The 14,218-nt window shown below is 46.1% G+C and overlaps 1 protein-coding gene and 1 long non-coding RNA gene across 9 annotated transcripts in view; one reads left to right on the plus strand and one right to left on the minus strand.

Annotated features, from left to right (window-relative positions):
- IPPK (inositol-pentakisphosphate 2-kinase) overlaps positions 1-3,455 on the minus strand; it is a 1,128,404-nt gene extending 1,124,949 nt beyond the window's left edge. For all 8 annotated transcript variants that reach the window (XR_012235280.1, XR_012235279.1, XR_012235281.1 and 5 more), the window contains exon 1: positions 3,180-3,455. Coding sequence is in view for 5 of the 8 variants with exons in the window: in XM_073592668.1 (XP_073448769.1) it covers positions 3,180-3,260 (81 nt within the window). In the remaining 3 variants the exon portion in view is untranslated. The remainder of the gene's footprint in view (positions 1-3,179) is intronic.
- A 64-nt stretch (positions 3,456-3,519) lies between these two features.
- LOC141103272 (uncharacterized) overlaps positions 3,520-14,218 on the plus strand; it is an 82,720-nt gene continuing 72,021 nt past the window's right edge. Inside the window, exon 1 of the long non-coding RNA XR_012235283.1 lies at positions 3,520-3,599. This is a non-coding gene — a long non-coding RNA (uncharacterized lncRNA). The remainder of the gene's footprint in view (positions 3,600-14,218) is intronic.

Below are 14,218 nucleotides of genomic sequence, written 5' to 3' on the forward strand. Positions count from 1 at the left end.
GGAGGAGGAGGAGGAGGAGGAGGAAGAGGAAGAGGAAGAGGAGGAAGAGGAAGAGGAGGAGGAAGAGGAAGAGGAGGAGGAGAGCGCGGCTGACAGAGAGGAGGAGGAGGAGGAGGAGGAGGAGGAGGAGGAGGAGGAGGAGGAGGAGGAGGAGGAAGCGGCGGCTGACAGAGAGGAAGCGGCGGCTGACGGATGAGGAGGAGGAGGAGGAGGAGGAGGAGGAGGAGGAGGAGGAGGAAGGGGGGAGCGGCGGCTGACAGAGAGGAGGAGGGGGAGGGGGAGGAGGAGGGGGAAGCGGCGGCTGACAGAGAGGAGGAGGGGGGAGCGGCGGCTGACAGAGAGGAGGAGGAGGAGGTGGAAGCGGCGGCTGACAGAGAGGAGGAGGGGGGAGCGGCGGCTGACAGAGAGGAGGAGGAGGTGGAAGCGGCGGCTGACAGAGAGGAGGAGGAGGAGGAGGAGGAGGAGGAGGGGGAGCGGCGGCTGACAGAGAGGAGTTGGAAGAGGAGGAGGAGGAGGAAGCGGCGGCTGACGGAGGAGGAGGAGGAGGAGGAGGAGGAAGCGGCGGCTGACGGAGGAGGAGGAGGAGGAGGAGGAGGAGGAGAAGAAAGCGGCGGCTGACGGAGGAGGAGGAGGAGGAGAAGAAAGCGGCGGCTGACGGAGGAGGAGGAGGAGGAGGAGAAGAAAGCGGCGGCTGACGGAGGAGGAGGAGGAGAAGAAAGCGGCGGCTGACGGAGGAGGAGGAGGAGAAGAAAGCGGCGGCTGACGGAGGAGGAGGAGGAGAAGAAAGCGGCGGCTGACGGAGGAGGAGGAGGAGAAGAAAGCGGCGGCTGACGGAGGAGGAGGAGGAGGAGGAGGAGGAGGAGGAGGAGGAGAAGAAAGCGGCGGCTGACGGAGGAGGAGGAGGAGGAGGAGAGTGGTGGCTGACAGAGAGGAGGAGGAGGAGGAGGGGGGAGCGGCGGCTGACAGAGAGGAGGAGGAGGAGGAGGGGGGAGCGGCGGCTGACAAGAGAGGAGGAGGAGGGGGAGCGGCGGCTGACAGAGAGGAGGAGGAGGGGGCGGCTGACAGAGAGGAGAGGAGGGGGCGGCTGACAGAGAGGAGAGGAGGGGGCGGCTGACAGAGAGGAGAGGAGGGGGGCGGCTGACAGAGAGGAGAGGAGGGGGCGGCTGACAGAGAGGAGAGGAGGGGGCGGCTGACAGAGAGGAGAGGAGGGGGCGGCTGACAGAGAGGAGAGGAGGGGGCGGCTGACAGAGAGGAGAGGAGGGGGCGGCTGACAGAGAGGAGAGGAGGGGCGGCTGACAGAGAGGAGAGGAGGGGGCGGCTGACAGAGAGGAGAGGAGGGGGCGGCTGACAGAGAGGAGAGGAGGGGGCGGCTGACAGAGAGGAGAGGAGGGGGCGGCTGACAGAGAGGAGAGGAGGGGGCGGCTGACAGAGAGGAGAGGAGGGGGCGGCTGACAGAGAGGAGAGGAGGGGGCGGCTGACAGAGAGGAGAGGAGGGGGCGGCTGACAGAGAGGAGAGGAGGGGGCGGCTGACAGAGAGGAGAGGAGGGGGCGGCTGACAGAGAGGAGAGGGGGGGGCGGCTGACAGAGAGGAGAGGGGGGGGCGGCTGACAGAGAGGAGAGGGGGGGGCGGCTGACAGAGAGGAGAGGGGGGGGCGGCTGACAGAGAGGAGAGGGGGGGGCGGCTGACAGAGAGGAGAGGGGGGGGCGGCTGACAGAGAGGAGAGGGGGGGGCGGCTGACAGAGAGGAGAGGGGGGGCGGCTGACAGAGAGGAGAGGAGGGGGCGGCTGACAGAGAGGAGAGGGGGGGCGGCTGACAGAGAGGAGAGGGGGGGCGGCTGACAGAGAGGAGAGGGGGGGCGGCTGGACGGCACACAGAGAGAAGTGGGGGCGGCACACAGAGAGATGGGGGGCGCCTAACAGAGCAGATGAGAGACACATAGCGCTAGTATAGGACATGCAGGGCTGGTGCGATTACTCAGACACAGTCCAGCCCTGCGTCCACATGTGACCCGCTCCTCCAGGCAAATCATGTCCTCCTCTGTTCCGCACATGACCTGCTCAGCCGATCACAGGACACCCACCGCTGCCCATTGCTAAGCTCGGCTCATGGATGTTCTGGTCTTCTGGAAAATGGCGGCCGGCTGAGACATTATCTTCGCTGGCCGCGGACCTCTACAAAAAAAAAAAAAAAAAAAAAAAAAAAGGGGATTTCCCAGGACATTTGCAGGGAAACACTAAAATCGGGAAAAAGGTTTAATCCCCGTGAATGTCCTGGGAAACTATGGAGTCGATGAGTGCATTTCTTAAGGGAGTGGAGTCACTAACACTTTGGTGTGGTGGATAGAATAAGAAGAAACTATAAGTCGAGGACATTTTGAAAACTCTATGGACTTTTTGTTTATATTGTGGTAGATTCACTCACGTATGTGATTCACTTGTCACCGGGTGATTTAATTGTTCATTTATTATTACACAGTTTTTCACAGTTATGTTGAATAGATATTTACATTATAAATTAAGCGCCACAGTTTTTTTCCTTTAGTCACTATATTTTTTTTAAGGATAAAAACACTAGCCACAGTTCATAATACTTTAAGTGGCAGCTCTATTTCAGGTAGGACTTTCTGTTCAAGGCGCAGTGGTGGGAATTTAAGTGGGGGCGGATTGTTTAACTTAAATACCAACAAACATGTCACGCTTTAAAATTGCGCACACCCATGGAACGGCGAAAAACTACAGGTTTAGAAGCGTTTACAGGTTACCACTGTAGATTCACAAAGGGGGCCTGGTGCTAGAATTATTGCTCTTGATCTGACGTTCGGGGTGACACTTAATATGTGTGGTGTGATTGCGGTTAACGTACTGATGCAGGACCGACGGATGAGTTCGCCTTTGTGCACAGCAAAAAAAGATTACCAAAACTACAGTCTATCTATTGGGGACACAGACTACAAAAAAACAGTTGGGTAGGGACTTTTCAGGCTCCTACTGTGCAGATTACCCCATCACTTTCAGCGACAAAAATATCTCCTCAAGGTCTAAATAGTAACATAATGTTAACATAAACCTCCTTAGCATACAGTATGTTCATGTTAATCACAGCGACCTCCCAACACATTATAAAAATACTGATCCCGGTTCCCTTTATGACCATATACTGCAATCCAGTTTCCCTTTACCTGACTATGAGCAACAATCATGCTTTTGTTTCCCTCTCCGTGGTAGTCCCATTCATTTTCGTCCATCTTCTCCGTTTCCATTACCAGAGTGAACAGTCCGAAAATATTTAGAAGGACAAAGCCTGCTCCCGCAAGATATGCAACAGTGAGAAGCGTAAAATAATATACCACAGAAGACCACCACGTTATAACACCCAAATGTGTCTAAGGCGGAACTCCCGGCTGCAAGTCAGCCTCGAAACTACATCTCTACGTCAGTTCGAGCCGCCCACATAACCACGACACGCCTACTTCTGTCATTAAGAATGCTGTGATTGGACAGAGAGCAAAGGTAATGACCATAGAGCTTTGGACAGAGCGGCAACGGTAATAGAGCTGCTGAATGCAGAAAAGGAAGTGTTGTGTCATTTGTTGGAGGGGGTGAGTGACTTAGCTCAGCGGCGAAAGTTCTTATACGGAAGGAGCATGTTTACTTTGGTGATTTATGCATCATATACTAAAATTTACAAACATCCACGAAATAGCTTGCAAGTTTGCGTTGAGACTTATAGTTCTTGAGAAGACGCACGAATCTACCAATAACGAATGGTGGAGGTGGGAGTACTTGTTCCTGTTCACAACTCGTACCTCTTAACTTTAGAATGAGAAAAGCAACATCTTTGGTGGAGGAGTTTCTTCACACAGAAATGGGTCAGCTAAGTCTACTTCACACGTGAAAGTAGAGCTAAAGGCAAAACGGTTTTTTATTTATTGATTATATTATTTCCCTTCACTTCCTGTCTCCTAGCCAAAACAGGAAATGAGAGGAAATCCTTCCAGGTGGGGAGAAACAGTGACTGTCCCCAGGGTCACCAAAACTAGTGTCCCCATTGGAAGATTTCTCTTCTACTCCTGTTCTGGGGGCAACCCAAAATCTGGTATTTTCTTTTACTTTCACTTTTGGCGATAAAGGTAAACGAGAAATATGGTGAATCTCTCTAATGTAGGCACAGGCCGCAATAAAAACCTGACAGGTGTTCTAATCCCTATCCAGTCTACCCAAAACTTTATTTTTTTATTTCAATTTCAGGTACTTGTATAGCGCCATCAATTTATGCAAAACTTTTTTATGTGCTTATGATGCTTCGGCGGTGCTTTAAAGAGGAGTCCCACTGGTTGTTAAGTTTATTAAAGTTCAGCAGCTACAAAAAGTATAGCTGCTGACTTTTAATAAATAGACACTCACCTGTCCCACGGTCCAGCGATGCGGCAGTCCGATGCTTCGCTCCCCTCCATAGCGATGGCATTGTAAGTGTGGGTGCCCGGCTGTGACAGCTTCATAGCCGGGTGCGCACTGTGCATGTACGAGTCACGCTGCGCTCTGTCAGTGGCCAGGCAATCTTCTGGGACCTGTGTCGTGTCCCAGAAGATTGCTTGGAGGGAGGGGTCGCCTAGGTGGATAGAAGGAGGAAGTGGGACAGGAATTCCCTCTCAAAACCAGGTAACCCCCCCCCCCCCGAAAAAAATGACATGCTAATTGTGGCATGTAGTGGGCAGGGAGTACTTAAAGCAGAAGTTCCACTTTTGGGTGGAACTCCGCTTTAATGAAGCTTGGCAGATGCCCTGTGTATTGATATCTCATACCTGCAATTTCTCCAAAACAAAGCGAAGCTAAAGCTGAAAAAAGCCTCTGAAAAGCTTCAGGTGCTTCAAGCCAAACTTTGTCTTAAATAAAACAAAAAATGTGGCACTGAATAGTGTCTGTTACTGTGCAAACCTAACCAGAATATGGATCTGGAGGTCCACTGCACAGTAAAAATTTGATGGAACACTCAGAAAGACAAGTGTAAAGAAATATATGTGAACAGTAAGCTTAAAAATACATGCATAGATGTGTGCACTTGTAGAGTATAAGCCTGCAATTTAATTATAAGCACGCCCATATAAATATACAAGTGAAAGGGTATATTCAACACGTGTATGGTAATGGATATCACTGGATACCGAGATGGATTAATAGTTTCCTGATAGTCACCAGGCCGATAAAAGATTTGGAAGTGAATACAGTATTGTGCATAAAAATGTGTATCAGAAAAAAATATAATAATGAGTAAACTGTCTGATGGAAAACAATCTCAGAAAAAGATTATATAACCCAACTAAGAGTATAGTATTATGCATAAACCTATGAACCGATTATATCATAAGTGTGTCTTATGTAAATATAGAGACTGTGTATGATAACACACAAAATAAAACTGATAAAATCATAAGATGTGTACATAAGTATAGAGGTTGATACAAATGGTGTAACATGTAAAATAAGTGTTATCTCCAACCAAAGGCTGACATATACTGTACACAACATGAATGAAGGTTACTAAAACTAGGAAAAATCCATAGTAAATATGTTATTTACATATTTTACATATTATTAAGTTCACATGAACGTATAGCAAACACTAGTGTGAACGACTTCAATGCCTTCTGTGTACATGTAAGGTGAATCTGATCAGTATACACAAAGTAGACCCTGAGATAATACTGGTCAAAACTACAAAATGATAACGAGGAAGCTGGAATACCCTTACTGGAACAGGTGGACTCACCAGCCAAAGGCTGTGAGTCAAACGAGCTTGTACTGGAATTTGGTAGAAGGAGTAGATAGCCCGAAGGGAGTGGGTGTAAAGCTGTATCCAGGAAGAGGTACGTAGAGATTCCTGGCAATTACTCACCAACCATCAGAAATAGATGTTCACAGACTTGGAGCTTCCATAGTTGTACAGCTATACTGGGATTGCCAACCTTGATCTCCGGTCCTCTTATAAAAGGTAGAATTTCTGCTCTGCTGCCACTTCCAACAATGTCTCCTCTGCCTGTGATACAGGTAGAGGAGGAGTAATTGCCAGGAATCTCTACGTACCTCTTCCTGGATACAGCTTTACACCCACTCTCTCCAGGCTATCTACTCCTTCTACCGAATTCCGGTACAAGCTCGTTTGACCCACAGCCTTTGGCTGGTGAGTCCACCTGTTCCGGTAAGGATATTCCAGCTTCCTCGTTATCATTTTGAAGTTTTGACCAGTATTGTCTCAGGGTCTACTCCAACTTTGTGTACACTGATCGGATTCACCTTACATGTGCACAGAAGGCATTGAAGTCGTTCACACTAGCGTTTGCTATACGTCCATGTGAACTTAATTTTTCCTCGCCAGGGGTGTTATTTACTATGGATTTTTCCTAGTTTTAGTAACCTTCATTCTTGTTGAGTACAGTATATGTCGGCCTTTGGTTGGAGATAACACTTATTTTACACCATTTGTATCAACCTCTATACTTATGTACACATCTTATGATTTTATCAGTTTTATTTTGTGTGAGTTATCATACACAGTCTCTATATTTACATAAGACACACTTATGATATAATCGGTTCATATGTTTATGCATAATACTATACTCTTAGTTGGGTTATATAATCTTTTTCTGAGATTGTTTTCCATCAGACAGTTTACTCATTATTATATTTTTTTGATACACATTTTTATGCACAATACTGTATTCACTTCCGAATCTTTTAGCGGCCTGGTGACTATCAGGAAGCTAATAATCCATCTCGGTATCCAGTGATATCCATTACCATACACGTATTAAATATACCCATTCACTTGTATATTTATATGGGCGTGCTTATAATTAAATTGCAGGCTTATACTCTACAAGTGCACACATCTATGCATGTATTTTTAAGCTTACTGTTCACATATATTTCTTTACACTTGTCTTTCTGAGTGTTCCATCAAATTTTTACTGTGCAGTGGACCTCCAGATCCATATTCTGGTTAGGTTTTCACAGTAACAGACACTATTCAGCGCCACATTTTTTGTTTTATTTATCACGTAACATTTTGTCTATCTGTTATGTTGGCTGCTTTTTTTTCACAGTGGGTGCAGTATTTTCACTTATTTTTTCAAGCTTTGTCTTAGACTTCTATCCAGGCTTTGAAGTACCACTAAAGCAACATAGGGTATAATTTTAAAGCAAAAGCAAGGTGTAAACAGGGCTGTAAGCTTACCATTTTATTTAGTGACAAGCTTTGACTGGCGTTCAGAGAGCTTTACAAAAACTAAAGCCATGTTTTGAAGCAAGTGTAAATGAGCCCTAAAGAAAGATTGCTCAAATGATTTTGCAACTTAAGATGGTCAAACACTTCCAAGATGAAGTAAAATCTAGTATTTTACTTATTCTCTTTGAAGTATTATTTGCCGTGTGTGCATCCCAAGCATTACACATGGTTAGTGGTTGTGACACTTAGGATGTTTGTCACTTGTAATAATGCTTTTAAATTGATAAATTTACATAATTTTGGAAGTACAGATTATCTTTTGGATGTAAACACAGAGGAAAGGTTACAGACTGTATGTCCCCTCTTAACTGCAGTTCCCCACTACCAACTAGGGCTGGGAGATTTTCTTTAAAAAAAAAAAATCTTCGTTTTTCTTAAAAAAAATCTCGATTCACGATTCGAATCAAGTTTTTTTTTTTTTTTGGACACCACGCCGGTCCTGAGGAGCTGCGGGCAGGAGCCTTTAGGTGAGGCCGAAGCCGCGGCCTCACCTAAAAACTCATGCCCGCGACGCCTCAGGACCGGCGTGGTGTAAAAACTCATGCCTCGCGGAATAGGCCAAAGCCGCGGCCTCACCTAAAGGCTTCTGCCCACAGCTCCTCAGGACCCACGCGGTGTCAGCGTCGGTCCTGGGGAGCTGCAGGCAGGAGTTTTTAGGCGAGGCCGCGGCTTCGGCCTAGTCCGCGGCGTCCGGGCGAAGCCACGGACTAGGCCGAAGCCGCTGCCTCGCGTAAAAACTCATGCCCGCAGCACCTCAGGACCGGCGCGGTGAAAAAAAAAAAATCGATTTGCTTAAATTTTGAATCGATTTGACCTCTCAACTCGATTCAAGATTTAAATCGATTTTTTTCCCCAGCCCTACTACCAACCCCCTCCTTTTCTTTCAAAACTTTGTTCCTTTCTGTGTTTAGATTCCCCCTGGCCTACATTTTTGTATGTTTTGTCTTTTTAACCTTCATAACATATTTTTTTTTTTTTTTTTTTTTGTTTTACAAATAACACGGTTAATTTATTGAGAAGAATGCACATTTACAGATTATGAACATTAATATCACATACGTAAAAGTGGGATAAATAACGAAATGGTAACATATTTAAGCATCCTTTACAGTACTTCGTGCACCACATAGAAGGGGCATTGAAAAGCAGGGACCTGCACATCCAGGTTCTTTAGTGTAGTATAAAAGGATAATGCTCATCAGAAGTAGTGTTCATTGTTCAGGTGAATCTTCGATTGTTTCATTGCATGTGGCTGCATTCGCCAGCCAGGAGTCCCAAATTTTCCCATATTTGACCGGGCAGCCTCTATGAATATAAAGCTCTTTTTTGTAGGGTAATACGCTGTTAATAGCGGAGATCCACTCCTATAATGTAGGTGGATTGGCCCTCATCCACTTTCTTGCTATAAGTAGCCTAGCTATGAACAAGGACTCTTGTAAAAATAGAATATGAAATTTATCTGAGTCGGGATCTGGGAATATTCCCAGTAGACATTGTTTAGGGCATAGTGTCAAGGGAGACCCCATCTCATCGTGTATAAATTTTACTATATGTGACCAGTAACCTTGCACTGCAGGGCAGGACCAAATAAGGTAAAAGAAGGAACCGGAAGGGCTATCACATCTGTGACACAGTGGATTGTGGTCAGGTCTATATTTGGTCAGTCGAAGGGGAGTCAAATAAGATCTGTGTAGTATGTAAAGTTGCGTGAGGCGGTCTGAGAGCCTAGTGGAGACCTTTCTACATGTGTCTAATGCATCCTCCCATTCTTCATCTTCCAGCCCCCCCACGTCACCAGCCCAACGATCCTTCCATCTGTAGGCAAGTTTTGTCGATGTAGGGCGAAGGAGCATATTGTAGAATACTGAAATAAGGGGTCTTGTCCTATTATTATGCACAAGACGTCTAAATGGTCTAAGTTAGGAGGATCATCATGAAATTGAGCCTGGAGAGCGTAGCGGAGCTGGAGGTAACGGAAGTGCATGGAATTACTGAGATTAAATTCTTCCTTTAACTGTTGAAATGATTTCAGGATACCACAGTAAACATTCAACAGATATACCACTCCCTGTGCAATCCATAGGCTGTGGTCTGGTAGGAGTAGCAGTTCTCTCAGGCCTGGATTATCCCAAAGTGGTGTATGTGAGTGCATCACTGGTGTTTGCAGTCGATGTCTCACTACCGCCCAGATTTTACAGTGGTGATATAGCAGCCCCCCATGGCTGCCTAATGTCCAGGTATCCGTCGGTTCTCTGAAAATGATTTGGAAGGGGTGGGTGTACAATCGAGTGTAAGGGGAGCATACTAGGGCAAAATAGCGATCTTTGTCATGTTTGTCTATATAGTAAAGGTGGGATAATGGTGCTGCCAGATAGTATAAGTTAAAGTCTGGAAGTGCTGTGCCCCCCAAATCTGTGGGGTTCTTCAGCACCTGCCAAGACAATTTGTGTCGGTTCATGCCCCACACAAAAGAATTAAGGATAGCTTCAATGGATTTAAAAATTCTAAGGGGAAGATATCCCAGGGCATGCCATAATACATAAAGGAATTTAGGGAGTATTATCATTTTTATCAAATTTACTCGGCCCATTACTCCTAGGTGTATCTTGGCCCATGTCTGAGTTTTAGTTTTCAGGGTAGCAATCAGAGGTTCTATATTTAATCTGACGTAGTCTTCTGGGGAACGGGAAATTACTATACCTAGGTATTTCATAGAGCTAACCCGAAGAAGAGGAGAGGAGGCCTGGGATTCTGTGGGGGCATCTATATCTATGGGAAGGACCTGAGACTTGTCCCGAATAATTACCAAATGTTTGTATTACATTAAGAGCAGTTTCCAGCGATGCAAGGGGCTCCACCGCCAGGGCATATAGAAGAGGGGATAGGGGACATCCCTGGCGCGTACCCCTTGAAAGGGGGAAGGCACCAGAGACCCTCCCATTGACCAACACCCTGGCGCTAGGGTTTTGATATAGGAGTCGGATCCACCTGACAAAGTTGGGTCCAAATCCAGACCGCGCCAAGCATGCCCAGAGGTAATCCCACTCAACTGAGTCGAACGCCTTTGCGGCGTCAAGAGACACCACGACTCTGGATCCCATCTGGTTATGCTTGGCTTGTAGGTTCATGTATAATCTACAGAGATTATATGCGGTGTTCTTTGCGGGCATGAACCCCGTTTGGTCCGGATGGATCAGGGTGAGAATAACTTTATTTAGACGCAACGCCAGGATCTTGGCCAAGATTTTAATGTCCAATTGAAGCAGGGATATGGGACGATAGGATTCGTGAAGTTCTAAGTTTTTGCCTGGCTTAGGTTTAAGTACTATATAGGCCTCGCACATGGACTTAGGCAGGGAGCCAGATTTGAATATATGTGAAAATAACTTGTGTAATCTGGGGACCAGAGTATCGTTATATGTTGTTTAAAATTCTAGAGGAAGGCCATCTTACCCGGGTGCTTTGGAGGGGTTAAGGTGAGACATTGCCTCTACTATGTCATCTTCAGTGACAGGGGCTTCCAGTAACTCAACTTGTGATCGAGTAAGCATGGGTAGATCTATGCCAGCTAGGAGTGTCTCCACTTCCTCTTTGGGGTTGTTAGTAGAGGAAGAATACAGGGATACGAAAAAAGAGCGGAACTCCCCAGCCACCACGTCAGGATCAGAAATCAGTATATCCTTAGTGTCGCGAAGAGACACCACCGTTGGTGGTCTGTGATCCATACGAGCCAGGTAGGCAAGGAGTCGTCCCGCCCGTTGCCCACACTCATACATTTTCTGCTTACAGTAGAATATTTTTCTCTCCGCCTTTTCAAAGTGGAGACTATTTACCACTCTGGCTTGTAGTTCTAGTTGATCAGCCATGGATGTTGAAGGGTTGTCAGTGAACTCTTTCTCAATATCCATTAGAGATTGTTCCGCTACTCTAATCGCTTGGGAGGAGGACTTCTTATACCTGGCTATGCGCTGGGCTAGCATCATGCGAGCATGGGATTTGAAGGAATCCCAGACAACATCGAATGGTGCTGAGCCCCTGTTGGGGCCATCTCCAATATGTTAGGAACCACTGACAACCAGAAAGGGTTGAGTTTCCAGGAGTAAGTTGTGGGGCGGGGAATCCAGGTTAAGTTCAGCCCAACAGGGAGCGTGATCCGAGAGTATGCGGGGGTTGAAACCTACCTCTCCAAGTATTGGGAGAAGAGAGCGAGATATCAAAATTTAGATCTATTCGCATCATAGAATTATGTGATGCCGAGAAACAGGAAAATGCCTTATCGTTAGGTTGGCGATGTCTCCACGTGTCAATTAGGGAAAGTTCAGTGAGAAATTTGCCAAATCTAGTATGTGGATGGGAGGGATAGTCAGGGGGTGTCAGTGTCAGTTTGTCTAGTTCCCTATTAGCTACATTATTAAAATCCCCCAACCAGATTCCTGGGACAGTGGGAAATTGGGACATAAAGGATAGACCTTCCATTAATACTGCAAATTGGAAAGGGGGAGGTATGTAGATTGCCATTATACAAAGTTCCAAGCCATGTACTTTAGCATGCAAAAATAAAAATCTCCCCTTAGGGTCAGATTTAAGTGTCAATAAGGTGAATTGTACTGTTTTGGCCACCAATATAGCAACTCCTCTAGAGTTAGCAGTATGGGGGGGCCTGGTAAAGCCATCCCACCCAGGGCTTCTTCAGGGTCACCATTAATTGGCCTGTAAGATGTGTCTCCACCAAGACCATAAGGTCTGCATGCTGAGCCTTGAGGTATGCTAGGACTGCATTTCTTTTAGGCTTAGCTCTGATACCCCATACATTCCATGTAATAAATTTTACCGTAGGCATAGTGCGGTTGGATGTCTATCAGTGTCTCCAATATCCCAGGCCCACTGCCGGCCGCCACGAACCACCCCACGTAAGGGAGGACCCGTAACACCATCCGAAAGGCCCAGGACAGCAGGGACAGGATAATGTGCGACATACCAGGGCCCATAACACGTAGTCACCCGCAGGCAACCTACCTGCCGCACATTTTCAATGTTACCAATCAAATTCCTGCAAATAAAGCACCTCTCAACATAATTGGACTGCAATGTTTTAAACCAACAATAGAGCATTCTCGGGCATTAGGGTAAATTGGGGAAAATCGATTAATTTTTTCATTAAGTGCATCCACTCAAAACCCACCGACAGGTACCCCCTTAAACTGGACATCTGAATTTAAATACTTAGGATTAAGGGTTAAAGCTCCACTGTCTACATATATTGAACTGAATCTTCAGCCACTACTGAAGAGTCTCTCACAAAAATGTATAACATGGAAAACCCTTCCCCTCTCTCCAGTAGGGAGGGTAAACTTAATTAAAATGATATACCTGCCCAAATTTCTGTACTTTTTTCGAAATTCACCCTTGATCCCCCCCAGCTTAATTTTTTGCTAAATTGAAAAGTATATTATCCTCCTTTATCTGGAACGGAAGACCCCCGAGATTGGCCATGACTACTCTCCAGCTGCCCGTTACTCAGGGGGGTTTGTCCCTACCGGACTTCCAGGTATACTTCTGGGCAGCCGTCCTGGTGACGGTTAGATGGTGGTTTTCTCAACCATGTGATAACCCGGCAGTGACCCTGGAAGCCGCCATCATGGGGTCCTACTCCTCTCTCAGCAATGTGGTGTTCAGAGGGATGAAATCCCACCCTGGCATTACGGATCTGATGAACACCACCATTACAGTTTGGAACAGGGCCAGGAATAGCTTTAACAATCCAGAGAGGTTCTCCCCACACATCCCCCTGTGGGGCAACCCTAGATTGCCGTATTTGCAGCCGGTCCCAGACCCCCAAGTCTGGGCAAGAAAGGGAATTGTTAAGCTAAAACACATTGTGATGGGTGGCAAATTAAGAACTTTCTCTGATCTCAAAAACGCTTACTCACTACCAGGTTGGATGTTGTTTAGATATTATCAACTCCGACATGCTTATAGAAAACAGTTTCCATCTCTCCTCCAGTTAGAATCAGATCCTGTGGAGGGATTACTTACAGCTAAAATCATAGATAGACCATTATCTACTCTATATTTTCATTTGTCCATACCCCCTACAAAGAAACTTGAGAAAACTCTGGTTAAGTGGAAAGCAGACATTCCTGACTTGCCAGAGGAGGAATGGGAAACGTGTGTATCCTCCTTTGTGATCAACACGTTATCGGCCAGATAGCGATTTATGCAGGTCAAGTTCCTCCACAGGGCCTATTGCACCCCAAAACGTCTGACGATTATGACACCTGACAGCCCAGTGGCCTGCGCCAGGTGTGGTCTAGAGTTTGCCTCCTTTCTCCATATGGTGTGGTCTTGTCCTCGTCTCGGAGACTATTGGACAGAGATAACTAACACTCTCAATCAGGTTACCTCCCTAGATGTGGGGGCTCATCCTAAGGCAATGCTGTTGAACATTTTCTATCCCAATGTTAGAGGTAAATACACCAAACTATTTTTGAGCTATGCCACGTTCTATGCCCGAAAAGAAATATTTCTCCACTGGAAGGATGCATCACCCCCTAGAGTATCTTCATGGCGCCTAGCAATGAATTCTATACTCCCACTATATTAACCAACATATCTTCTCATCAAACAAGGTTTTATTATTAAGCAAAGATGATGCATATAAATACATAGTATTACTAGTATATATTTATACATAAAAATGCATATTAAACAAGGAAAGTATACATTATTATTATAGTCAACATTAGGGGTAATATATGTTAATGTAGAAATAAATGTATACCACTATGAACTACTATCATCATAATGTGTAGTTTTATCTCCCCCCCCGTTGAACATATTTGGTTTAATGGTATTTTATTATAGTACACGTGATATGTATATGCATAATGTGACGCTCTCATATGTGTTATATACCTTTAAGTCTATATGGGA

This window comes from Aquarana catesbeiana, linkage group LG07 (genome assembly GCF_042186555.1).
Source record: "Aquarana catesbeiana isolate 2022-GZ linkage group LG07, ASM4218655v1, whole genome shotgun sequence".
In the NCBI taxonomy this organism is placed as follows: Eukaryota; Metazoa; Chordata; class Amphibia; order Anura; family Ranidae; genus Aquarana; species Aquarana catesbeiana.